Consider the following 26,249-nt stretch of genomic DNA (forward strand, 5'->3'; position numbering starts at 1 on the left):
CTTCTTTCTGGAGCATTGCTCATTTGTGGATGGTCATTCTCCTGGGGAAAAAGTGGAGAAATTGGGCAAAGCTGGCAGCTTCCCTCTGGGGGGTGGTGCCATCCTGCCCTGACTCAGGGATGCCAACAGTTCTCCATCTGCATTTTGGCAGCCTGTGCTTCCCTCCATGCTCAGGCTCTAGGTTGAGCCTTAATTTAAAACGTTGAATAATGCACATTCAAGGAGTTTGTGAAGCAAGCAGCTGCGAGGCAAACAAGATTTTTTCCATATGGTGTCATATAGCCCAAATGTAAATGTACAACAATAGTAACAAAACCATTGGTATTGCTCAATTCCAGTGTTTTGGAGAAAGCAGATGGATTGCAACAGTCATTTCAAGGTTGTTCTGAAAGCATGGTGAATGCTCCTCGAAGTGTGAAAAATATTATGCTAAAGCAAACATTCGTAATAAAATTAGTAAAAAATATAATTCACAAAATGTCAGGTGTACTTCATCATGGGTAAAGATCTTGAAAGGCCTAAATGAGTGTGTAGTCCTGGTTTCTGCACATCAGCCTTTATATCTGGGTATCTTTTCACCATTTCCTAGGTGCCTTTTCAGATTTAATTCCAAAACTGAATATGTTAACAGATGGTTAAATTGTCTAATGGGAACATTATTCATTCTCTGAAGTGAAGAACAGAGGTTGTAGGAGTGAATTCTATTTTGTGACTAAGACCTAGATTCAAGATGCAGACAACTTTTTGTACTTCAACTATTAACCAGCTTGAGGGTTGTCCCTTTAAACTCCCTGGGTTCAGGTGCTCATATGGGAAGGAAGTTATTCCTTTCCTGCTTGTATGCAAATTAAAAGGTCTTGTCCTTGAGTGGAGCTTTACCGTGGCTTGTGCAGGTGTTGAAGTTGAGGTAAATTTTAGAAAACAGCAGTATCAGCCCAGTTAAAAAACCAAGAAAACAACAGAAAAGCCCATGAAAGTTGAGAGAAGGTCAAGTTTCAGGTTGCTACCCCGAGAGAATGAGCTCTGCTGGGAGCAGGGGGAGCTGCTCCCTGAGCTGGCAGCCTGGCTGCAGGAATGGGTGTTCCAGCACACCTTGGCTTCCTGGACACTGGAGTGAAAATTGCTGATAAGTTTAGAAATTACCCAGCTGATCATTGTTCATTCTGCACGTGGTGATCTGGGAGTTAGTGCTGGTTTCATTTTTGTGGTGAGAGTGAGACTCCTGAGCGTTAACAATTACCATGGGAAAGTAATACTTAAATATAATCAATCCATGTAAATGCACCTCAGCGTACAACTCATGGCCAGCTTAAGTGATTTGGAAGGTTTTATTAAAACACAAGTTAGGAAAAGGTATAAAAAAGTAGCCTTGGTGTGAGTTTTGTATTAAAAGTTGGTGCAATCACCTCAAGTAATTGAATTCTGTGGATGTGACATTGTTGCTGCTGTAGCCTGCATTGTTTGCATGAGGCAGCAGTGATTTCTGCATCAGGAAATGGAGTGACCCACAAATATCTTTCTGCTATTCTCATGTGCAAGATTTCAATTACTTTGAATATTAACTTGGCTGAGACCTTTTGAGATAAAAGCATTGTCTATGCAGGTGCATTAGTATATGCTGTTATTTTTGTGTGATGTACTCTCATGATCTGTCTGCGCTTATAAAAGTAGTCAGATCCACAGAGTAAACTGAGACTGGGAAGAGTGACTAGAAAATGATATTAACTGTTGATGGACTGGGAAGTTTGTGTTTGAAAGGGAGAAGCTCTAACACTTAAATCTTCTAAGTACAGAACTATGTCAGTCAGTAGGAAATAGTTCTCTGGTATAGAAATTCTGAAGAAATTCTGTGGTTTGTGTTGACATTATAACTAGGAGAGAGAGAGATGATCTACAGCTGTCCTAAATTGTATGTGTATTTTAGATATAAACGTTAATTTGATATCCCTTACCTGCAAATGTTTCCCCTGGGATTGTTGTGAAGCCTTTTCCCTTGGGCTGCTCCTGCAAACAGGGACTCAGAGTCTTTAACAAGCCAGGAAGCTGCAGAGTTTTCTGTCCTGTGTTGCTCTGGCTGCCTCATAGATGGCAGAGAGAATAATGCTAGAGGACTACAGAATCTTCAATATCTTAAGTTTCCTTCTAGGGAGGTAAACTACTTTTGGGTTATGTTCTGAAATCAGCCTGGAAGTGCCATTTCTTTGTTAGTACAAGAGACTGTCAGAATTGTGTGAGGGTCTGCGGGTACAGAAGTGCCTTGGCTTTGCCTCCAGCTACTTGCAGTGTCTCTCCTACCTGTTAGATGTGCTGCTTATCTTGAGTGGCTGCTGGCAGCAGTGGAGCTGTGCACCAGAAGGATATCTGGGAAGAGTGCTTGCAGGGTCTGAAAAAAGGCAGTGTGCTATCTTGTTTTAGTATTCTGTTCTTTGCCCAGAGGAGTTTGAGTGACAAATGCAATATAAGTGTAGAGATGGGGTAGATGATCCTGTTCCAGCTTCTGGCAGAGATTGACAGTGCTTAAATGAGAAGGGGAAAAAATGTTCCCATGCAAGTAGCTCCTAATATGTGTGTGGAGTTTGAGAACTTCTTACTTGCCTGGCGGTCTCTTTATTAAAAACAGGGTCAGGCTTGACTTCACTTTTCTCTGCAGTCTCAATTAAAAGGTTTATTTACCAGAGTGGTAAGTGGACATCTTAGTTTTGATTTGAAGATTATAAATGTCATTCTAAGTCCAGATGAGGAGAATACAGGAGAGGTGTAAGGAAGGGCCTTGAGATGTGGCAGTTTGGAAGATGAAAGGTTGGTGTCAACACCTGGAAGTGCAGGTGTCTGTGCTGGATCAGGCTCAGGTGGAGCTGGTTCAGAGCAGCCCATCTGGTGCTGTGCCCTAGATTTGTGACCAAAACAGCACTGGCAAAAAGAGCCCCGGTGCTTCAGCTTTTGCTGAACAGCCCTTCCCAGTCTCCAGAATTTCTGCTTCTTGTGAGCTCCCTCCAGGAGCAGGGTGGGTGGCCTGGAGGTGGGGACACAGCTGGCACAGCTCATCCACAGTGACCAGAGACATTCCAAAACGTATCAGCTCATGCTGGGCAGTAAAGGCAGGCCTGCAGGGTGGGGAGGAGCAGTTTTTCCAAATCATCAGGTGCTCAGAAGCTGGGTATGCATTGGCCTGCTGGTTCCAAATGACGGCTTTTTCATTTGTTTCTTTATTTTGGTTATTCCCATCAGTTATTACATTATCTATATAATCTCAGCCATCAAGTGTTTCTTGCTTTTGTACTTCTGATTGGCTCCAAGATTCTGCTGGGAGGGAATGAGTGGGGACTGACCTGTGAGCTGGGGTCAGTCCTCTCCACTGTCCCACGGACTTCTGAATGCTTCTCAAATTCTGTCCCCCCACAGACCTGAACTCCTATTCATGACTGCTTTGTGTCAGTTGAGCAAAGTTCATGAACCAAATGCTTCCTCAATGATGACTGTTGATATGGGTGTGCAGTATGGGTGGCTTTTTTGGCCATGAATAAGAATGTAACATTGGTGATTGCTGTCAGCAGGATTTTCCTGCTTGGGAAGAAGTGATGGGGAGGGAGGGAGGGTGGTTTGTGCATCATCACTTCAGGGACTTGAGCCAGCTGATCTCCAGGCTGCCCTGACTCAGTGGCCAGCAGCAGTTGGCAGGAGGCTGCAGAGGTTTGGGCACAGGAAGGTGCCTGGGCAGAGCTGAGCTCTGAGCTCAGAGCCCCGTGGTGCTGCTGACGCACTCCTGTCCCTGCACAGTCTGTGTTTGTTTTGGAAACCCTGCTGGGAGCCCTGGCTGCTCCTTTGGGCAGCACTGGGGGTGCTGCAGCTCTGAGGCTTCAGGTGCATCAACTCCATACCCAGAGGATAGGGGGCAATGGGATGCAAGCTTGCTTTTTCACAGAAAAAATGGACATTCCATGTCCATTTGCCTGCAGTTTTTTAGAACACTTAGTGAAATTTCAAATGCTTTTTATGTTCAATTACATGAAATAGACTCCTTTATTCTGAAGCAGTAGGTAACACTGTCTTTTTTTCTTTGATTTGTGTGTGTTGTTTTTTGTTTCTTTTTAATAGAATATTCAAATAAAAACTTTGGCAGATGATGTGGTAAGGTCTTTGTAGCATCTTAATTTGCAATGGTAACTCCACGCTGCATGCTACTTTACTCAATGTTGTGGACAAAATAACATTCTTATAAGGATATTAAGCATTAGATTTCAGGAAAGCATTAGATTTTTTGAGTGACTATTCCTAAAGACCTTAATTTGTGGCTTCATTTGAAGAAGATTAATCATGATTTCTATTTGGAGAAACTTCCTTAAGCACATGTGAAATACTTTAGTAATCCTGTGGCTATGTTGAAACTGTTACTCAACAGTTGAAGTGTTATTTCTCTTGACCTTCTCTTTACCAGTGAATGGGCTGCAGTGGCTCTTCAAAGTTGGTTGCCACATGATTCAAGTGGAACCATTTTGGGTAATAAATGTCCACTGAATGCCAAGGAACAAGTGTGTGTTCAGTAGCACTAACTTGATAAACTGAATACTTTGAAACTGGTATTTTTTCAGAAAGTTGTATCAAAACTGATTTCATTAAAATGATAGCCTTGTATTATATATACACAAAATAAAGCCAGACTGGTTCTTTAGTTCATGATTGTCTGCACATCTGAAATGAGGAAATGGTGTCTGGAAATCACACAGGAGATTGCTTTGTGTCTTTCCAATGATCTCACCAGCAATCTCATTGAACAAATTTGGTGTTAAGGAGTTTCACTTGAAACAGATGACAGTGTGCTGCAGTTGGATCTTAAATGACTTTTTGTGACTGTTGAATGGTCAATATCAAACTGCACTTGGCTACAATTGGCTGCAGTTCAGGCATTGGCATATCCTTGGCCTTTTCACCAGGCTGTGCCCTAATTTGAGTTCCCAAAAGTGTAATTCCAACTATTCTAATAATGTAGAAAAAGGTTTAAAGTTATATTCCTGCTTTGTCAAGGACATTAACAGTATCCTTATAGGTATTGTGCTTCTGTCCACAAATATAAAAATATCTAAGGAAGAAGAAAACCCCTGTACCACCCATCCCTCAAAAAAAAAAAAAAAAAAAAAAAGAAGAAATTCAAAGGGAATGCAGCTTATCTAGGGACACTTTCCTTCACAGATTTAAGGTAATCTTGTAGGATCTCAAAAATAACGACAAAAACAATGAACAAAAAAAAAAAAAAAACCAACCAAAATAACAGAATAATAATCTTTCTTCTCCATACTCTGCAGCTCTTGCTCTAGTGTCTCCACTCTGGACTCACTAATCTAAAATGAATCAAAATTTTTTGCAAATAAATCAAAATTTTTGCAAAAGTCTGTCTCCATCAGACATTTCAGACCTCGTTTTGTTGTAGCCAATATAAATTCTGGTTTACAAGTTTTGGTGGAGATGACAGTGACTGCTCTGAGTGATCCTGGTAACCCTACATAAGCTGCTGTTAGATGAAAGCACATCTTCATAAGGCTGTTGAGTGTCTGAAACAAATACAGGAGTATTTGTGGATGCAAGCAGTTCTGTGAGGAAAATTGCCGTATGCATGATGTTCTCAAATTGAACATACATATGTATGTATATAAAAAATAAAGACAGATAATAAATCAAAAAATTCAGACTTGATTCAGCATGGAGTTCTGTGCTATAAATAGAACAGAAATGGCCTTATTAGGAAGGTGCTGGTTATTTCCAACATTAACCCAGTAACTGAGCATGCTTCCAGCCCAGGAGTGGGGCTTGGTGTCAGCCCTAACCCGAGAGCCCTGGCAGTGTCTGGCCGTGTGTTTAACCATAGGTGCAACCCTTCACCTGCCTTTCTAAAACTCAGCACTAATTCCAGGAGTTCCTCCTCAGAGCTTTGCTTGGAGCATTAATTCCTCTACAAACTTGATTTTACTTCAGCAGGATGTTTTATAAGCCTGATGAACTTGTGAGTACCTCCTTCCCACGCTGCCTTTTTCGGTTGTCCTACAAAGACTTACAGCTCTTCAGGGGAAGGAACCATGGGGGAAGTGGCCATGACCTGTGTGGTACCATATTTATTCACTATCAGGATAATTAGTAATGGGAGAAGATGAGCTGAAGATTTTCAAGTGCTAAGAGTTTAACCTAGCTGTTGCAATTTTGGATCAGTGAGAATTATTTAAATCCCTTTTGCATGTGACCTGTCATGAGTTTACCTTATCTGTTATTATCTTTCTGTGCAAAGTAATCTCTAAACATTAGAGTATTTTTACTTACAGTTCAGTTTAACTCTGCTGCTTGAATTAACTAAAAACATGTGCATTGCTGCCATCCAATTGGCTGCTTTTCTCTATTTCTGCTTATTTTGGAATGTCTTTGCAGCGTGACAGAATCACAAGCTTCAGGAAATCAGCTGTGAAGAAAGAGAAGCCTCTCATTCAGCACCCCATCGACTCTCAGCCTTCCATCAGCGAGATCCCACATGCCCAGGCACTTGTTGATGAGCGCTGCATGAACTTATCAGAGAAAGAAGTTATGGATCTCTTTGAAAAAATGATGGTAAGAGAACTGTCCTGTTCCACTGGGTAGCTCTGCTCTGTTCAGTGGAGCTGTGAATGTCTTTGGAAGGATTGGATAAGTGTTAATTAACTCTTGCTTGATTTGCTCGTTAAGGGATTAGTTTTTAACTTTTCCAAGTAATGGTAATTGAAGGAGACAATAGGTCTGTCGCACAGACACTAAAGTTCTGTGACAAGGCTGCTCACCAGTGCTGACTGCAGGAGCATTGACTGCTCTTAGGTGCCAGTCTGAAATTACTTTGACTTTTAATGGCAAGCCTAGTCATGACTAGTAACGACTGCATTGTATTTCATCTCTTACCAAGTTCAAAGAAGTGTCTTAATAGATTTAATCTAGCAGAGCATTTTGACTTTTAGGCTTGTTTTAAATACATCAGTTGGAACAGTTTCAGCTCTATCCCTTCCACAAGCTGCTAATCCATGTAATAACAGCCCTCTGATTAGATAGTGCAGGAATGGTGTCCACTGTGATAACATTTCATGAAAAACACAGGAACGTCTCAAGAATTGGCACTTCTGCATCAACTTGAGATGTAGAATTGTTGTACTTGTCCTCTGGTTTTACTTCTTGAGCCAAATTTCCCAACTGCTAACTCCCCTTGATGCAGTTTAAATTTTGGGTGAGTCTCAAAAGCAATGAACATTGGAGATGACAGAATTAAATGAGAAAATCATGTAGGGCAAAATCAAACACACACAGATAAACAGGAAAAAGTCACTTCTGTTTGTTCGAAAATTAATTGTTTAACAAAAGTAGCTTAAAAAGAACAAAGACTACTAAAAATCCTGAGATGTGTTCCTGATGTGGTTCTTTGCAGGAGGACATGAACCTGAACGAGGAACGTAAAGCTCCTTTACGAGACAAAGACCTGAGCACCAAACGGGAGATGGTTGTCCAGTACATTTCTGCAACTGCCAAATCCGTAAGTACTCGCTGAGGAAGGAGCCTGGCTTGGAGTCTTGGGCTTTTCAAGCTTGAAACTTGAAATTTTTTATCTGGATTTATCCAAGAATGGTAGGAAAAAAATGAATCTATGTTACTAACACACTTGTGAGAGCTTGCAGCTGCATCAAACTAAATGCAGTTAGTTTGCATTTCACTTGCTGGGCAATGTCAAAACTTGGTCCTTTCTTGGAAACTGTAAGAAATTGCAAATCCAGTGATGTAGAGTCATGGATGGAACCTGAGCATATTTCTGTGCAATTTGTCTTAAGAATTTTTGTTTCCCAAAGTTTCTTGGTGGTTTCAGTAGCAGTCTATGTTCTAGACTCCTTTAGTGAAAGGATGGTCTTAAAACTAGTTCCAAATTACATTTTGAATAAAAAAAATGTTTTGACTTCTCATTGATGTTGATTATTCTCTGCAATTTAGTTGATTGATTAACCTTTCATGCAGAATTTTTCAAGCCTGTCTTCTTTGGGGTGCAAGAAGTGTAAGGAAATTGAAGACTGGATGCACCAACATTTTTGGGGTAGAGAAATAAAATTTCAAGTAGTGAAGAGCTGCAGTTTATTTTCTGCAGTTGAACTTTTGTATTAATTAGTTATAAAATGCAGCAGCAATGCTTTGTGTGTGTTTAAATTGACTATGGCAAATATAGAAATAAGTAAAGATTATGTTGGTGTCTGGCTAAGTGATCTTTAAGCATAGACTGCAAGCAGTACAGTTGACTTGTTGACCTTGAAAATCACCTCTGCAGAGTTAAATTTCAAAAATTAAGATGACAATGACATGCAATTATTATGCAAATGCCTTGCCTGAAACATTATAAACGTCAGTGAGGAGAAGTTTGTGTTATAATGGTGATGAAATGGTAATGAAAGTGGTGATTTAAGTTCTGAGAGGAGTGATGTTCCTGCATGAGTTCATCTTAAAGAAAATCCACAGTCCTTTAGTGTGTGCTGGAAGGAATCCAGTGCTTTAAGCATGGTCCAACTAAATGTACAAATTACTGGAGAATTATTCAAGCTTAGGCAGTGAATGTTATGAACTAGACTGTCCTTGGGAACTGTTAATTATTCTTTGTAAGGTTTTTATCTTCGCTCGATGATCAGTATTAAATCTGGAATTTTTCTTAGTATGCAGAAATGCTTTAGTGAAGCAGTAGAAAGTAGCAGTAGAAATGGAAGTATTTGCATTTTTTTCCCAAAATGTAGTTGAACAATGGTGATGTCTCTCATGTTCACTGCAGTTGAAATGTAGCTGCCTGCAGCCCCGGAACTGTGCAGCTGAGTGAGGAAAGCATGGCTCCCACTGCATGGCTCACTGCTGACCTGTTCATGCATTGCATTGCTCCCCTTGTGTGCTGCAGCATGGGAACCTTCACAGAACTGGGAAGACATTGCCTAAATGTACTAATAATTTAAAACCAAGTCATCCTAAAAGGTCCTCGTACATGAATGTGCACTTTGGGCTTATGTCAGCACCAGTGTGGATATTTTACACATTGCAAAGTGTTTTTCCTAGAGGAAAAACAACTCATGTTAAAGTCTGTGTGCTTCAGTACATCCTTCTTGCAATTGAATCACAGCATTTGAATGGAATCTTTCAGAAATACACATTACCTTTCTGTCGTGTTATCCTAATTTAACTTTGAAATAGCTAGCATCTTGATTGTTAAAAAAAAAGAAATTAAAATACAGAGTTAATTTTAAAATGTTGATTGGGATCTTATGGTGGCGCCCAACCTCATTTTCACTTTTAATTTCATCTTCTGTTTAGTGCAACTACTATTCTGCTCAATGAATTCAAGCCCTACTCAATCTTTACTGCATCATGAATTGTCAAACCTTCCTTTCTTCAGGATTGTCTTCCATGAAAATGCTGGTTGCATTCAAAATGATCTGTCTTTAAATTTCCTACCTTTTTTGTCACAGATAATTATCTGTCTTCCTTTTTTACACTGCAAATACTTGCACCTTCTGCTTAGAGCTCACAAAACACATTTAACAGTTGATGTGACTTTTCTTGCAGTTCATTTCATGTTTGTTTTAATTAGGCTTTTGATCTCCCTCCCTTCATGTGAAAATATCACTCTCATTTGCTGATGTTGTCTTAACCAAATGATTTTCAATTTGGTGCTTCATTTTCTCTGCCTGTGTGCTGTCTGCAGCATGTTGACCATGCTTTTCTGAAACACTTGTCTTCAGAGTTCTGAGAAAGGAACTTTGGGTTTCTCTGGGTGAAGAAAGTTTTCCTTGGCTATGGAGGACATGTAGAAGCTGATGAGCTGGATGCTTTCATGGGAAGTGATTTTCTGTGCTTCTCATTCCTTCTCTCACTTGAAGAGAAAGATTGTTGACCATGGAAATTATACCTGAGAACTGGTGAAGGATTGAAATGCTGTTTCAGAAGTGACCCCGGTGACATTTTGTGCTGTACTGAATAGTTGAACATTGGTGAGAGGAGGAGATAATAGATTAGGAGAGGAGATTGTCTGGTGATGGCAATCCCTTCTTGCCCTTCCAGGGGAAACTTCTTCAGGAAGAGAAGAGTTGCTTGTGAAAGACTTGCAGGGACTTTTATTTCTGAAAGAGTTCTTAAAGGAAAAATGGAAAAGAGTAGAAAATGAAGCAGGTGGAGGCTGAGCAGAGTCAGTCCCACTGAGATCTCAGAGCAGAGCAGTGGTGAGCAGGTGAAGGTGGCTGTGCAGTCAGCTGGCTGCTGGCAGCCTGCAGCAGGTGAGCTGAGCAGGAGAGGCTGCACTGCTGGAGCAGATGTCCCTGCTGCTCCCAGCAGCCTGGGCATTTGTGCAGGGTGACAGAACAGGACACAGCTGTGTGCCTGCCTGCAGTTACCTCTGGGGCAAGGCACCTTTTTGTTCATGAATATAGAGAGATGCTGTTCCATGGTAAAGAGGAGATGGCATTCTGAAAATCACTGTTTAATTATCCATGTAATTAAAAGCATCCATACTGAGCAGTTGAATAAAAATGTCATGTGAGATTTTCTGAAATGCAAGTTGGAGTTATAACTGTAGGCTATGTTTTTGATAATGAAAACTTAATTAAATTCAGTGGTGACATCATCTAAACAGATCAAAAGCTCCCTAATAAAAGCAGTTGTTATACATACAAGGAAGTCACTATGCCATTAGTGTGCTCTCAGTGTCATATGTAAAATATCTGACCTGATAGTTTTAACAACTGGCATTTTAGATCTTTCAAGATGTAGCTGTCAAGACAGGTATTTAGTTATTTGTAGGTAAATGTGTCAAGTGTTGAAGATTCAGCAGCAAAATATAAGAATTTGAGATTGTTGCTCCTCCTGGAGAGCTGCTGTGTTCATGTAGAGAAGCTCTAACCCCTGAACAGATTGATAAAGTAATAAAAGAACGTAACTACTACTAATGATTAAACACTGAAAAATGTGTGTGCAACTACATCCTACTAAGTTCTGTGCTGTGTTTATTTATGTATTATTATTATCTTTTTTACACAATAACCTCTCTTGGCTGACCACTGCATGCAGATAGTCGGAAGTAAAGTTCCGGTGAGTACGAACACGAGAGTTTTGTTTTCTCTTATGAACTCCCCTTTTTAGAGATTAGGCTGGAATAGTTTGGACTTGTATCTGGGTTGTAAAAGTTCAGTGGGCACAACTGAATTCTTGTTTTATCAAAATAATTGTCAACCACCTCAGTCGTGTTGATCTTACCAGTATGAGATCATTGCTTACGCTTTTGAGGGATTTCTTCGAATTTTCAGGAGTCTGATTCCAAATACTTCAAACTTACTGAGCTCATCTCTTCATTAAGAGCAACAAATACCATTTAAGTTTGTCTTGCCTTTTATTGAAGGCAGGCACTTGAAATTTAAAATTGACAATATTTGGCTTGCTTCATTCTGTTTAGGTGGGGAATTTTTTATGTTCTAATTGTTGTTATTCATAGCTTGTCTTGGGAATGCCAACTTCAGCAGATCAATGTGACAATAAGATTGATTTAGAGGATTCAGGAGGTCAATATGTTTAAGATGAGATCACTAAGAGCACAACTTTTATTAAGGACTCATCTACATTTTATGTTGTTTTGATTGAATTCAAATATTATAGATAAATACTTGGGATTTAATTTGTTGGAGTGAGTTCAGCAAGTTTGTTTCCTCGTATATAGGATTTTTTGGGGAATAATTAAATATGGATTTAAAATAGTAGTTAAAAACAAAAATGTTCTTTTAAATTATGGATGGACTTTATTTTTGATTACAGCCAAAACAGGCTTTTCAGGTACAGCAAAGATTTCTACTTAGATCATATTCAGTAATTAAATTCTGTAGTAGAAATAACAGAGAACAATCTATGACTTCAAACTGCCCAATCATCACCTCAGATGTAGTTAGGTTTTTCTCCTACACACTAAATTCTTGTATATTTTTCTCTTGTTTTATTCAGAGTGGCCTTTAAAGAGACTTTTATGTTCACCAGTACTTTTTTAGTTTTGTGCACACTAATTCTTCACGCTAATTAGGTTCTTCATCTAATTGAGGAAAACATCTTCATTGTGCTTATGTATTTAAAAGTATTTGATTTTTGAGGGGACAAATTATTAATTTTCCAGTTCAATGTTTTAAAACCAGTTTCAAAATAATCCCGATGCTGTGTGATTTCCTTTTGCTGGGAATTAGCCTGAACAGCTGCTTTGTAAAGAGGCTGTTTTATAAAGCAAGCTGATATTCCCACAGTGGGTAGGGGGAAATTCTAAGATGTTTTTTTCCCCATGCCTTTGAGTTCAGGGTCTGATAGAGAGCAAGAACAACTCTGCATTAAAAGCATGTTTTTGTGCAAATAACTTGCTAAATACTAAAATAAGAGATGCTGTGCCTGGTGAATGGCTTTGCATATCATTGCTTGAAGAGCTCTTGCACTCCGTGTGCTTCTTCCAGGGTTCATCCTTTAGGACCTGTTTGCTTCTGCCAGCACCTGGAGCTGTTCCCTTCAAGATTTACAGATCCACTGTGATCAGGGAGGAATTTTGGGATGCTCCTGGTAGTGCTGTTGGGTTGTAGAGATGGCAGAGGAGATGTTTCCCTGTTTATGGGAACTTGGGAGCTTGAACTTACTTAAATTTTACATGGGATCCTCAGCACTGGAGGGTCTGCTGTGGGTGCAGGCTCTCATTTGAGTTGGCACCAGGGAATCATTCTCTGCCTTAACTGTAACACTGAATGTGACCAGTCATAAAGGAATTGCTAAGATTTTCATTCTTGAGCATTGGTTTAATCTCTGAACATTCTGATGTGGGACCCAACCCTCCTCAGTTTCTTTCTACTTCAGTTTTGCTTCCATCTTTATTAGGTGTTCTCCTGTAAAACACTTTTCACTGAGACCTTACACCTCAAAGTAAATGAGAAATGTTTGTATTAAAATCTGATCTGTATAAAGACATAGCAATTCTTAAAAAGAGTGTTCCAGTCAAACTCTTTGAATAGGGAAATAAAAGAAGTAGCACCTGGTTCAGCTTTGGAATTAGCATGGCTGAAGGTGAACTGGATTGAGACTGAGACATTGATTGCAGGGAATAACAAAGTAATCCTGGTAAGCTGAAAACTCTCTGAAAGATTTCAAGAATGGAATTTATGAGCTGTCTTGAGTGACCATCCATTTCGAAGGAGGAGGAAGATGAGGAAGAGGAGTTGGTTCCTTATTGCTGTGCAGTTCAAGGTGCTTTTTAAAGATCCAGTGAAGAAATGTGCCTGTCCTGCAGGCAGTGGGAAGGAGCCTTAGCAGAGCACGCTGCCAGTTCTTTCTGAACTGTTGATCTATTTTTAGGGAGTCATGGCTCTTCTGAAAATAAGGCACTAGGCAGAGCAGAGGTGCTTCACCAGTGGCCTGGGTGGCACAGACAGAGGAGGCAGCAAGATCTCACCTTGGTTTAAATATGGAACAAAGAGTAGCAAAGACTTCAGGTTGCCCCAGTCTGAACTGGAGTCTCCTGTGGAGCTTGCAGCAGGCTGGAGTGGAAGGACAACTCATCTCTTGGGAGAAGCCACTGTCTCCCATTCTAGAGTGCTGTTCAGGGTCCAGCTGAACAGGCAGTGGCATTGATAGAAGTTGCCATTGCCTCATCTCTGTACATTTTGTGGCTCTCAGCAGCATTTCTGTTCTCTTCTTTTACCCTTTGGGGAAGGGCTGAAATGACATTTGTGCCCAGCTGGATCTGTACTGTGTAGATGATGTGCACTTTTCTGATTCCCATCCATCCAACGGGTGGGGTAAAGCTGTTCCTTTTTCCTAATTCTTTACCTTATGGTCCTTCAGAGTGATGATTTTTCTGAAATTTGATGATTTTTCATGTATTAATCTGATTTACAATCAGCTCCTACTCCTAGAAATACAACCCCACCCATTTCTTCCTTTTTCTTTTGGTGGAGGAGCATCTCTTTGTTGGGGATGTTGATGATGACTGACTCTAGTCCCTTTACATCTTTCTTACTCATCTTTGCCTTGGCCCTTTGATGTGATGCCCAGCTGAGGGTGCTTTGCCTGTCAGCAAGGAACAGCTTCAAAGCTGACACAGTGCAGAGGACCCTGATGTCTCACTGCAGTCAGTCTGTCCTGGTTTTGTTCTGAATCTGAAAGTACATTGTGAGCACAGTTCTGGTTTGTGCCTGGAATCTGCCTGGGTCACAGCCATTAACTTAAATTTAGCTAAGTCATTTTGTCATCAGCCATACTTGGTGTATTTTTGGAAAATGAATGGAAGAGAGCAAACCAGGAGCTTCATAAGAAGTGAAGCTTTGTGAAAGGGAGACAAAAGATGGAATATTTGTGATGGAAGTGATACAATTAAACCCAAATGCATATAAATCCTCTTCTAGGACAGGCACTTGATACTGCCTTTGCACCCATGACATCTTTATCAGGCTCTCTTCAACAGACCCTTCAGAGCTAAGGAGCTTTAGGAGCTGCAAATGAATCAAAACCACTCTTCTGAGATAAGCCTGCTGCAACTTGTCAGAGCTGTACGAAAGATTAGTTGCACCTTTTGGAAAAATGTTTTGTCTTGTTCAAGAGTTTGAATACTAAAGCTCTAAAAACTGATATTCAGGTATTTAATAGTGAAATACTGTGTAAGTAGTTCTTCTTCTGTAGTGGTACTTCAGCAGGAGGGAGCTCTCTGTCAAATTTCTTGTGATTTTTTTGCAGCTAACAAGATCCCCTAGAGATCTCTATTAAGGGTCAAACATGAACTGTGGTACAGCAAAAATTGGCTCAGGAATTGGCATGAACTGGGGTTTTTTTCTATGTCTCTCTTTATGATTGTTCCCAATACAGTGTTGTGAAGTAGATGTATAATACACTCTCATTAAATATGTTAATACAGCTGAATGATGGAATGAAATTTTGATATTCCATTTTAGTCAAAATGGAAAAGATTCCAGCAAAAATAATTATCCTTGTGATTTAAAACCTGAAGTATTAAACACTGATAACAAATCCAAGTCAAATCAGCTGTCTTGAATACTTGTACTGTGATTTGGAAATTCATATGGAAATGTTAGTCTTCTGTTTTATCATCTGAGCACTGTTTGATCACTCAAACACTCAGCAGCATTCTGCCTTCTGTGCTAGGGGGGACTCAAAAACAGCAAGCACGAATGTACCCTGTCCTCCCAAGAATACATCCATGAACTGCGGTCTGGAATTTCAGATGAAAAACTTCTGAATTGCCTGGAGTCTCTGAGAGTGTCTCTAACCAGCAACCCGGTCAGGTAAGCAGAGCAATTTCTGCAGGAGTTTTCATCATGCTGTTTTTGCTTAGCAGGAGGCTTGTGGGCTTTGGGGGTTTTTGGGAACCAGAGTAATTATGTTCATGCTTGCTGACAGGAGAGCAGTGTTCTCAGCACCCTGGACCAGGAGCAGGGAAATGTTTGCAGCTGTCTGCACTATCTCCTCACCTTTCTCTGTGGCTTTCAGCAGCTTGTACTTGTTGGAACTGTTTGCCTTCATGGCTGATCAGATCTTTTGGGAGGTGAGACCCAGAGTAGAGCCTGTGAAGGGAGGCACAAGCAGTAACAGAAATAGCTTTGCAAGTTCTGCATTTGATTAAGAAATAATTAAAAACATTTTTCTTTTTTTTTTTTTTTCCAGCTGGGTTAACAATTTTGGACATGAAGGTCTTGGGCTCCTTTTGGATGCATTGGAAAAGCTTCTGGACAAGAAACAGTAAGGACCTGGATCATTTGAAGGGAGGGATGGGGAGGTTGTGAGGATCTTCCTTGTGTGATTTTCCTCTTTTCTTTCAAGGCAAGAAAGTATTGATAAGAAGAATCAACATAAACTTATCCAGTGCCTCAAAGCATTTATGAACAATAAAGTAAGTGTTATTTTAAGTTCACGTGTTTTATCATGTTTGGGTTTGAGTTCAACATGTATATAACATGGTAAATGTTGGAGAGGGAAGGCAAGCTTTATCTCCAGTGTTTAGCTCTTGGGGAATGCAGCTCTTAGACTTGGTGTTACTTCTGTTGAGAGTCTTCTTCATGAACCTTCCTGCATTTTTTCTTAGTTTTGTTAAATATTATTGATTTTTGGAAGTAAAATGTTTGATAAAGAGGGGATGATAGCATAAATTCAAGGTAAGAAAATTTGGAAATTAATTACTTGGAAGATTAAAAAAAAAAGCTTTCCAAATTCAGATTTCAGTACAAGTTTGTGAAGATAATATACTTTTTACTGATTTAAATTGAGTAGCATTTGATCTCTTTTTAGCTGCAGTTTTTAAGTTGGTAGGTCATGGGTGAAGGGTTAGGTTAAGTTGCATCTGATTTGTTTCTAGCACAGGTTACTCAGTAAGTAACCTGTGCTAGAGTATCAGTACCTTCTAGAAGCTGATGTGTGAAACCTGTAATTTTACTTTATTCATAGCAAAATCTGAAGTCTTGTATTTATGTATCTTTCCCAGCAAATAAAACTGTATCAAAGTTATTTATAATTACTTTTTGTCAGTTTAGAAAAAGCTCACAGAAGAACTTGTCCAATGAAATGGGAGAAAAGCAGATTTTTCATATTTCTGTGGTGTTTCAGATATAGGCAGAAAATAAAACCTGACTTGTCTTTGGGTGGCTGCTGATTTTGCAAGGTCCTGGTGTCCTCCTGAGCAGCTGAATCTGTTTCTCTGTCAGGAGAAAGCCTCCAGTGCAAGTCTGGGGACCCTGACCTGTGTCCCCAAGCAGTGATGGCCAGGGGATTGGTGGGGTTTTGGTGGAGTGCTGCCAAACCCCTCTAGGAGGGAGGGCTGGGAGAATCCCTCAGGATCTCAGGTTGGGGATGAGTTTCCAAGGCAAGCACAGCCTTTTCACCATGAGCTTTTTCTTTCTGCCAGTACGGTTTGCAAAGGATTCTAGGAGATGAGAGGAGCCTCTTGCTGCTGTCAAGAGCTATTGATCCAAAGCAACCCCACATGATGACTGAGACAGTGAAAATCCTTTCTGCTATCTGCATTGTTGGGGAGGAAAACATGTGAGTGAGATACTGAAGCTTTTTTTGGTGCTCATGAGTTGTTAATTTGGACACAGGTGAGAAAAGTTGTCAGTGAAACAATGGTAACCTCTCTTTAATGGGTTAAGTCTTTAATAATGTGGTTTAAAATTAAAGAGACTTGACCTGTTGTGTTCCCCTAATGCAGTATTAAGTCAGAGAAAAGCAAATGGGCAGAGACCTACACACACTGGCTGAAGTGGGAGGTGTGAAAGGACAAATCACATCTCTAGCACAGGAACCAGGAGTTTACATTTACAGCTGGGCTTTGGAACAGTTCAACTTTTAGCACTTGCCCATGAGATTTTTAAAACAAACATGATCACATGGCATAGGTTTCCTGTAAATTCACCACTGTCTTTATTTACTGAAGATTAAAATGGGCAAACTTCATGTCTTCTATGCAATAAATATATTAAAACATTGATTCCTGAAAGCACAGTTTATTAGAATTATAGATGTTAAACATGTCAACTGATAAGAATCCCTCCCTTTGCACAGTTTGCAAAGGGAGGGAATTTTTCCCCTCATTGGTTGTTTCAGTGCTGAAATAATATAGAGATTTAGTTCCCCCTTTTTCTTATTTCAACATTAATCTGGTAGACATTTCTAACACTGGATTCTTGGATTGTTTTCAGCTTCTGTGGATAAATGCATTTAAACTCTGTCAGAGCACTAAGCCTTGAGTTGTGTGAGCAGGGTGTGTTTAAAATGAGCGAGTTGGCTGGGCTGTGCTCTCCTGACACTTTGTCTTTCTCGTAGCCTGGACAAGCTTTTAGGTGCTATAACCACTGCTGCTGAGAGGCACAGCAGGGAGGAACGTTTCTCCCAGATTGTGGAGGGCCTGGAGAACCACGAGTTCATCCAGCTGCAGGTGAGTTTGTGTGTGTGCTTCAGGGAAAGGCTGAGCACTGTATGGCTTGGTGAGCTTTGATTCACACACAACATCTTTTAGTGCTGTTCATCAGTAAAAAAGGAGAAATAAATTCCACTGGCCTGCTGGTACTAGATTTTCTACTTGTTAGTGGTGGGAGGCCAAGGAACTCACTTCCTGTCCCAAAAACAGGATTAAGAAATCTTGACCCTACTCAAGAAAGTAATGAGTGATATTTCTTTCCTTGGATGCCTGGTGTAAGTTCAAGTTCAGGTAATAAATCTGGTCCTACTGCTGCTACTTTAGGCAGCAGTACCTGTGGCCTCTTAAATATTCAGATATATGCTAATTATGGCAGGTGTGGCATGGGGTGTGCCCATTTTGGGCAGGGTTCCTTTTGGGATGAGGGAAGTGCAGCAGGATTTTATTGGTACTTTTGTCAGCAAGGACTCTGCATTCCTTGTTCTGTGTGTTCAACATGTGCCTTTCACCAGCCACTGGTGCCTCTCTGAGGGTGAGGGTGAGCTTTCCAAGTGGTTTTTATAAAAGAATAAAATCATCTGTGCCAGTATCATGACTTAGATCACATTCATTGCTGCTCATGTGTCCATGGGTAGAGGTTTTTGTGCTCTGTGGGCCCAGAGTTTTGGCTGGCATTGAGATGTGAGGTTTTTTTAGTTGGGATTGGTTGGGTTTTTTTGGTACTGCCGTTTTTGCATAGAGTCCGAGTGGCTGAATATCCAACAAATGATGACTTTGACTTGTGGCCTTCTCATTATACAGTAATTATGCACATTTTGTACTAAAATTTATTTTTCAGCTACCTTGGCTGAAAGATATGGAAAAACGCAGGCAGGGCAGTATCCTTGGGATGCCTTTTCCCAGCCTTGGCTCAAATCCACATCAGCTGTAGCTGCCTTAATGCTGTGTTTACCATCAGCACCTTTTGTTTCAGAGCTGAGGAGTTAATGATGGCCAATAAGTTTCTATAAATGACATTCTAATATTTATAGTGCTATCACTGAAGAATTCATTCTGGAGTTGTCTCCCACTCCATGACCTTGTTGATTTAAGGCCCCCAACAGCCACCACCCCCCATTCCTGCCAGCCTCCCCCTCCCAAAGCTCACTGATGCCTCAGTGAGGGCACAATTGCAGGACTCATTACCTTGTTTCTGACAAAATCCTTCTTTGCTGGGAACGTATTAGCACAAGCCATTAAGGCAGAGTCTCTCTGGCAGAAGCAATCAGAGCAGATGGCACCTCTTCTCTCTATTAATTTCAGCTTGGACATGTGCTTTGGCTTGTTAAGTCATGTCATAGTAGTAAAATAACAAGAATCATTCAAGCAAGCATGATGATACTGCATTATCTGAAGATGCAGCTCTATCAAGAGAGTGCCTTTGAAAAGGGTGTTTTAATAGAAATTTGAGACTCCATAAGGTGTTCTATTAAAGCTAAATAGTGAATGTAATTAAAACAGGAAGGTGCTTTTTATCTGATTTTTTTCCACTGCAGCTATTGATTTTTTTTTTGTCCTACTCTAAAGCTACTTCTATTTGCAGTTAACATCTTTTACCAAACTTGCTATTTCCCTTGAGTCCCATTTTGGTCTTTTAAAGTGGATCAGCACTTTTGGCGTGGTGCTGTTGTCTACCTGTTTTCAAATAAATCAATTAAAGTGCACAGCTGTTCAATTAAAGCATTAGCCACTATCCTGAGACCAGGCATTTTGAACAAGTGCTCTGCAGGAATGGAAAAAACACCTGGTGATGTGTTTAATTTGGGTATGGGTGTTGATTGGGTGGTTCTGATCTGGGGGATTTGAAGTTTTTAGTTACTGTAGAAACAGTTTGCTTTCAAACTGGTGAATGCTGAGGAGAAACAGAGGGAGGTACAGTGGGCACCTTTAGTTTGGGAATAACTAGGGCATGACTTTAGGGTGGATGGCCCTGGCACAGGGTGCCCAGAGCAGCTGGGGCTGCCCCTGGATCCCTGGCAGTGTCCCAGGCCAGGTTGGACAGGGCTGGGAGCAGCCTGGGGCAGTGCAAGGTGTCCCTGCCATGGCAGGGGTGGCACTGGGTGGCCTTTAAGGTCCTTTCCAGCTCAAACCAGTCCATGACATTATTCTGTAATGATCATTCATGTGGTACTCTTTAGATACAGTGGAAGCATCCTGATATGGAAACAGAGCAGTCTTTGATATACTGAAATAAACCCAAGTGTTGGATGTGTGCTTCATGATAAATAATTTCCATCTTGGGTTTTATAATTCCACTGAAAGAGTGACTGAAATTGATTTCCATTCTGTGTTTCTGATTACAGGTGGCATGCATGCAGCTCATCAATGCCCTTGTTACATCTCCTGAGGACCTTGACTTCAGGATACACTTGAGAAATGAGTTTTTACGTTGTGGCCTGAAGAAAATATTGCCTGTAAGTAATTTGTTCCCAGGAGTTGGTTACTGTCCACTGTGAGTGCTGAAGATAACCCAACTGTTTAACCAGGACAGCAGATGGGAAGGATTTGGGGTGCAGAGAGTCAGATTATCAACCCAAATCTGCTTTCAGCCTGCAGAGTTACAAATTCAGGTTCTCCTGAGCTGTAAAAGCCAGAATAGTAGTCAAAACAAGTCAGTGTATTAGAAATGAAATGAGGGGAGCCAAATGCTGCATAAGGAGCTGAAAGCACATGGAGTGCATGTGAATCTGGCTGTGGAACCAATCTTGGATTAACTTTCTTTGTATATGCTGTTCCTGTTGTTTTCTGTGAAATCTGGTTTTCTTTAATCTGCCTGCTGAGAATGCACTGGGACATTTTAAGGAAAAATCAAATCAGAAATTTGTTCTGAGACTGGCTTTATTTGCTGTGGAACATCTGAAAGCCTCAAGAACTCAAGGTTTTTGGGTTTTTTAATCCCTTGAAAGCTATTTTATAGAATCAATAAATGCCATAAAACTTTAAGAATGGGGGGTGGGTTAGGTAGCAAAGAAACTGAATAGTGACAAATCATGATATGATAGAAAACTTGGGAGGGTGTACCAACATCTGCCATGCAGATCTGAGTGTAAAAGCAATTAATATTTGGTGATAACAGTCTATTTTAAGAATGTTGAACAGCTCATGTTTTGAAAAAGGGTCAGGAGGGGGATCCAGAGCTCTGGCTCTTCATCTGTTCAGACCCAGAGCTGCCTTTCAGCACTGGAGCTGGCACAGGCTGCTCCTGGTTTGGGGAGCACACATGGCTGCACCCAGCCAGGACAAATCCAGGCTCCATTTCAGTCATGGAGTGCATTCCCATCAATGGATGGGGAGGAACTTCTATGTGCTTTGGCTGGTTGGAAGCTAAACTTAACTCTGGGAATTAGGACCAGTCCTTGCATTTCTTAAAAGAAAAGCACATTTTCCTCTGCTCCAAATGCTAACTTGTATGGTTTTGGTTTTTTTTCTTCTGTATTTCTTCTTGTCCTGTGGATGCTTTAATGCCATGGTCTAGCTTAAGTGAGGAACAGAAATTATAAACAAATCTTCTTTGCACTTCTTTAAACTTCTTAAGTTCATGTCAATTAATGTTTAAGTAGACTTATTGTGGTTTTTGTAATGGAATTCTGACATTAACAAGCAGGACCTGCTATGTCCCATTAAGAGAAATGGATTCAACTGGAAGTCTTCTTCTTGTTTGTTCTGTAGCTCACACCTGCTCTGTGAGCTGATGTTTTGCCTTCAGTTTTTCTCAGTTGAATCATTATAATAAAAAAACCCCAGACACTGAGTTGCAACTCTTCTTAAGGTTAATGTCTTCTATTTCATCGCGATCCTGTCCTTCGGGGGGGTGATTCTTGCTTTAAAAAAGGAAAAATTAAGATATGCTCTACCTTGAAAAACAGGCCTTGAAAGATAAGGAAAATGACGAGCTTGATATTCAGCTGAGGGTGTTTGATGAGAATAAAGATGAAGACCACTTTGAACTGTCACATCGTCTCAATGACATCAAAGCTGAAATGGAATATCCTTTAAGGAAATGCTGTTGTAACTTGTGTTGTTTCAGAACTTTCTTAAATGGAAATTACAGTGCTCTGTGTGCAGGTTATTTGTCTCAGTTGTATGTCTTACCAGGGGCTTTGTCAAGCAGATTTCTCTCCAGTTGCTTTTTTTGTTGGAAAATATTTGGATAATTAGTGCTTAAATTTGCATGTCAAATGTAAGTCATTGGGAACTGAATTAATTTTTCATCAATAACATTTATTAAGCTAAACTCTGTCTCATAATACATGAAGAGATAAAATTATACCCGTGGAAGATCATAAGTTTGAAGAAAAATGAGTTTTGATAATAAAAGGAAGAAAATTTCTTGCAGGTTCTGAAGCACTACAGATGTGTGCCTTTTCTAGCAGGAAATTTAAAATTACCTAAGTTCAGAGTGGCTGCTTGCAGGTTTTAGGAGGAAGCAGAGGGAGGTAGAGGCAATCAGTCGGAGGATTGTAAAATCCCCTGGCATGTTGCTGTGCAGAACAGATAATTACAAGTGAGGGTCATCTCTAGGAAATGACCAAGATTGACCAGTGTGTGTTTGCCACCAGCCTGGCTGAGCTCAGAGGGGAAGCAAAGCTTTGTGTGAAGTGTTTTTACAGGATTCTAAACCACGGATCTGTGTATGATTGTTCTGATTGATAATGGAACGTGTCCTAATTGATCAACTGGGCACACAAATTCTGTGCACAATCTTAGTGGAGAAATAATATTTACTGCTAAGGATAGGAGTAAAACCCCTCCACACCCCACATGTGGAGGGGTTTTACTTGAACAATGGGAACTGGCTGGGGAGCTGTTTGGGTGGGGTGGCTGTTCTGACTGCAGTGGGGTTTTTTGGGCTTTTGTTGTTTAAGTTTGTAAGTTTTTAAGTACTGTTATTTTCTTAACAATGTTTGCACTGATGTGAGCGAAGTATTTCATCTGCTGTACAACATGTTGAAAGATACTTCTTCTGAAAATTACTTCTTGTCAATTCTCCAACATTTCCTCCTGATCAGGAATGATTACTATGTCCGGTGAGTGCCAGCTGCCAGGCTGGGTGTTTTGGGGGGAGTAGGGGCAAGAACAGAAATTGTGACCCTGGTAAACTGAGTAGGTCATTCCTAAAAAGTCACTCTTTGAGACTGATGTGTTATTTTCCTTTTTGCTCCGTATTAGTATTAAAAAGGTCTTGGTAAATATAGTTGTGTTTATTTCCAAGACTCAAAGCTTAGTCTAACACCTTCATCCCAAAAACCTCTTACTTGTTGGGCACTTTTTCTTTATTCAAGTTTGATATATTCATTGCTTCAAAGAACATGGAAGCTGATAATTAAAAATACTCCCACATGTCTTGGATCTGCTCTTTTCAGTGTCAACTTCTCCTATGTGCAGCATGGTGTCACAGCAAGGTCGAGGCATCACATCCAAAATATTTACAAATAACAATTTGAACTTGGTGCTTCTTCTGGTAGTTGAAATATTCAGATATTAAGAGCTAGTTGCCCCTTTTCCCCAACTGCATAAAGTCTTGTTCATGTTCTTATAGTCTTGTAAATGTTTCCTGTTTTAGACCTCAGTATTACAAGATCATAGAAGAATGTGTGTCTCAGATAGTGCTGCACTGCAGTGGCATGGACCCAGATTTTAAATACAGAGGAAGGATGGACATCAATTTTACACATCTTGTTGGTTTGTACTCTTTAAGCAGTTTTACCTTGTTTTTCTATGTGTTCTTCTGTCTGGACTTAGTCTGGCTGGGAATTTTGTCAGTGTTGTGGAAATATGCATGTCAGCTACAGGTGTGCTTGTGGAGTACCAGACCAAATGCTGTAGTTCCTTTCATGAAATGAGACAGGGTCAAAAATAAAAGTGCCTGTTGCTTTTGTGTCATGGGCTCACAGGGTAATGATGGCTGGAAGCACCTCAGAGCTGTGATAGTGTGACTTGACCTGTGTGTGGTCTTTTAATTCAATTCTAGATGCATGTGTGGACAAGGCTAAAGTAGAAGAGAGTGAGAAGAAAGCAGCAGAATTTTCCAGGAAGGTAAGTGCTGCTCATGGTGTGGAACAGAACCGTGACAGGAGCACAGTCAGCTTGTTTCCCAGCTGAAACTGGGAAGTAGTGGCTCTCACAATTCCACTTGTTGCTCTCCTGTTCTGAAATAATCATAATTAACTAACTTTAGTGCAGGTATAAGCTTAAAAAATGAATGAATGTGCTGTGTTAGCTGCAGTAGTACTGAAGTGCAGGTATTATGGAGGTGGTTATTGAAATAATTCCAAATTTTGGTGTTTCTTGCTGGTCTGGTGTAAGTAGGCATTTCCAGGCCAAATAGCAGAACATGTTCTTGAACATGATGGTTGCAGGTTTAATTTTGAATGAATTTAAGCTTGCTGCAATAGATGTGTACTCGAGTTTGGTTTGAGAAGTCTGCAGTGTTCTCTTGGAGGGAAGACCCTGAACTGAGTGCCTGGTTCTGAGTGGTTCTGTCACTGCCTTATTGGTGGAAGAAATTGTGCTGCTAAAAGTGAACATGTTAGATAGAAAAATGCCTCTGAAAGGGTTAAAAGTGCCTCGATTGCTGCAGCTCTGATGTTGTCCAAAGAATTCCACCAGTGTAGGCTCTGGTGTGGCCACAACTGGACCAACTCTCCTGTGCTGGTTAAATCTTTGCAGTTTGATGAAGAGTTCACAGCTCGACAAGAGGCGCAAGCAGAGCTGCAGAAACGAGAGGAGAAAATCAAGGAACTTGAATCAGAAGTCAAACAGCTCCGGACCCAGGTAATAAAATAATAAAATAATAGCACATTAAGTTCCACAGCTGAAGTGATTTTTTTTTTTTTTGAGGAGGAGTTGAGAAAAAAATTGCCTTAGAGTAACTTGTCTGTCTGGAGTTTGGAATGTCTGGTAAAGGTGGATTGATTTGTTTGGCAGCCAGCATAAGTTATAAGGATAGTTAATGGAGGTAAGACTTTACAAATAGTAATGTTCAACCTGTCCCAGGCACCTGCTTTATTGAGAGAAAACGTTCCTTAGCCTATAAAAATCTTGCATCCATCCTGATTTTTTTCTTTTCCTGCAGGTATTTGTTTATGCTTTCACATTGCTGCTTCTGTATGCTTTGCAGAAAGTTGTTGTTTTGGAAGTGTTTATTTTTAAAGGCTATTGGTTTTTATGTATATTTTTTACTCTTACACTTTTATATAAGACTTTTTTATTTTTTTTTTTAAAGGAGCTTTATGTTTTAGACAGGTCATTTATACCTTTTAGGAACTAACAGATATTATGATTTAGTGCTTTTGCCTCAGTCTGGCTTATTTTGAACTCCTTCAATGCTAGGCAAGGTCTCCTTTTTTGTATTTATTTTTTCTGCCTTAAAGCCTGTGACCTCACTTCCTATTTGGGCATGAAGTGGAGACCCAGACACTCCTGTTCTTACTTCCTTCTTGCCCATTTTGGTGTTTGGTACAGATTCCTACAGGCCAGTGTTACACTGAGATGTGACAGTCTGTTTTAATGAGTTCTCCAGCAATGGTTGCATTGTGACTTGTGAGCCAAAGAAACACATTGTGCCTGTGCAAAGTAAAAAATGTACTTTTAGTCTAATTACTTGTTAATCCTGTTTTATTGATTCTAACACAGTTCAGATTATCCAGACATGACAGGGCACACAGCAGTGCTGACCACTGGTTAATGAACCATGTAATTCTGGTATCTGTTCCCTTTCCTGGTGTTATGCTCCCCACAGAATATGATGGCAGTTATTTTTAGCTGCACTCACCCCTCTGATGGTTTGACATGCTGCTGTTTCTCTTCCTTATTAATTAGTAAGAACTTATTAGAATGGATATTGTGATTGCTGTCTCTTCCTCTCAACAAAGAAGCCCCCCCAGACAGATCCAAAAGGCAGCAGGACAGGTTGTTGCACACCCTTCACCCCTTCAGATGTCAGAATAGCTATGAGCAACTGTGCTCCTGTGACCTCTTCCACTGCAACAGCTGCTCCACTGATTGCTGGGGAAATCTCCCAGCAGCAGAGGAGTGCTGGTAAAATCCAGCGTGGTTATTCCCTTCTCTGATGCCCCAGCTTGCCGGGGTATCCTAAGTGGGATAAATGTTTTGTGCATTGGTAAGAAATAAAATGCTGTTCTGTTCACTTAAATGTTACTGCTACTATTAAATTTTCTTTGAAATTGAAACAATTTGTTTTTATAAAAATGCTAGGTTATTCAGTTTACTTGGCAGCTTTATGGTACGTGGGATAATCTATTGT

General features: G+C 40.3%; 1 protein-coding gene across 1 annotated transcript in view; it reads left to right on the forward strand.

Moving 5' to 3' along the window:
* The window catches only part of DIAPH2 (diaphanous related formin 2), a 168,167-nt gene that overhangs the window by 11,812 nt on the left and 130,106 nt on the right, over window positions 1-26,249 (forward strand). Inside the window, exons 2-16 of the mRNA XM_050974361.1 lie at window positions 4,096-4,128; window positions 6,412-6,588; window positions 7,427-7,531; window positions 11,080-11,100; window positions 15,181-15,320; window positions 15,700-15,774; window positions 15,856-15,925; window positions 16,934-17,070; window positions 17,851-17,962; window positions 20,287-20,397; window positions 21,850-21,968; window positions 22,894-23,010; window positions 23,547-23,665; window positions 23,955-24,019; window positions 24,653-24,757. Of these exons, the coding sequence (XP_050830318.1) occupies window positions 4,096-4,128; window positions 6,412-6,588; window positions 7,427-7,531; window positions 11,080-11,100; window positions 15,181-15,320; window positions 15,700-15,774; window positions 15,856-15,925; window positions 16,934-17,070; window positions 17,851-17,962; window positions 20,287-20,397; window positions 21,850-21,968; window positions 22,894-23,010; window positions 23,547-23,665; window positions 23,955-24,019; window positions 24,653-24,757 (1,506 nt within the window). The remainder of the gene's footprint in view (window positions 1-4,095; window positions 4,129-6,411; window positions 6,589-7,426; window positions 7,532-11,079; window positions 11,101-15,180; window positions 15,321-15,699; window positions 15,775-15,855; window positions 15,926-16,933; window positions 17,071-17,850; window positions 17,963-20,286; window positions 20,398-21,849; window positions 21,969-22,893; window positions 23,011-23,546; window positions 23,666-23,954; window positions 24,020-24,652; window positions 24,758-26,249) is intronic.

The sequence above is a fragment of the Serinus canaria genome, chromosome 4A, assembly GCF_022539315.1.
Source record: "Serinus canaria isolate serCan28SL12 chromosome 4A, serCan2020, whole genome shotgun sequence".
In the NCBI taxonomy this organism is placed as follows: Eukaryota; Metazoa; Chordata; class Aves; order Passeriformes; family Fringillidae; genus Serinus; species Serinus canaria.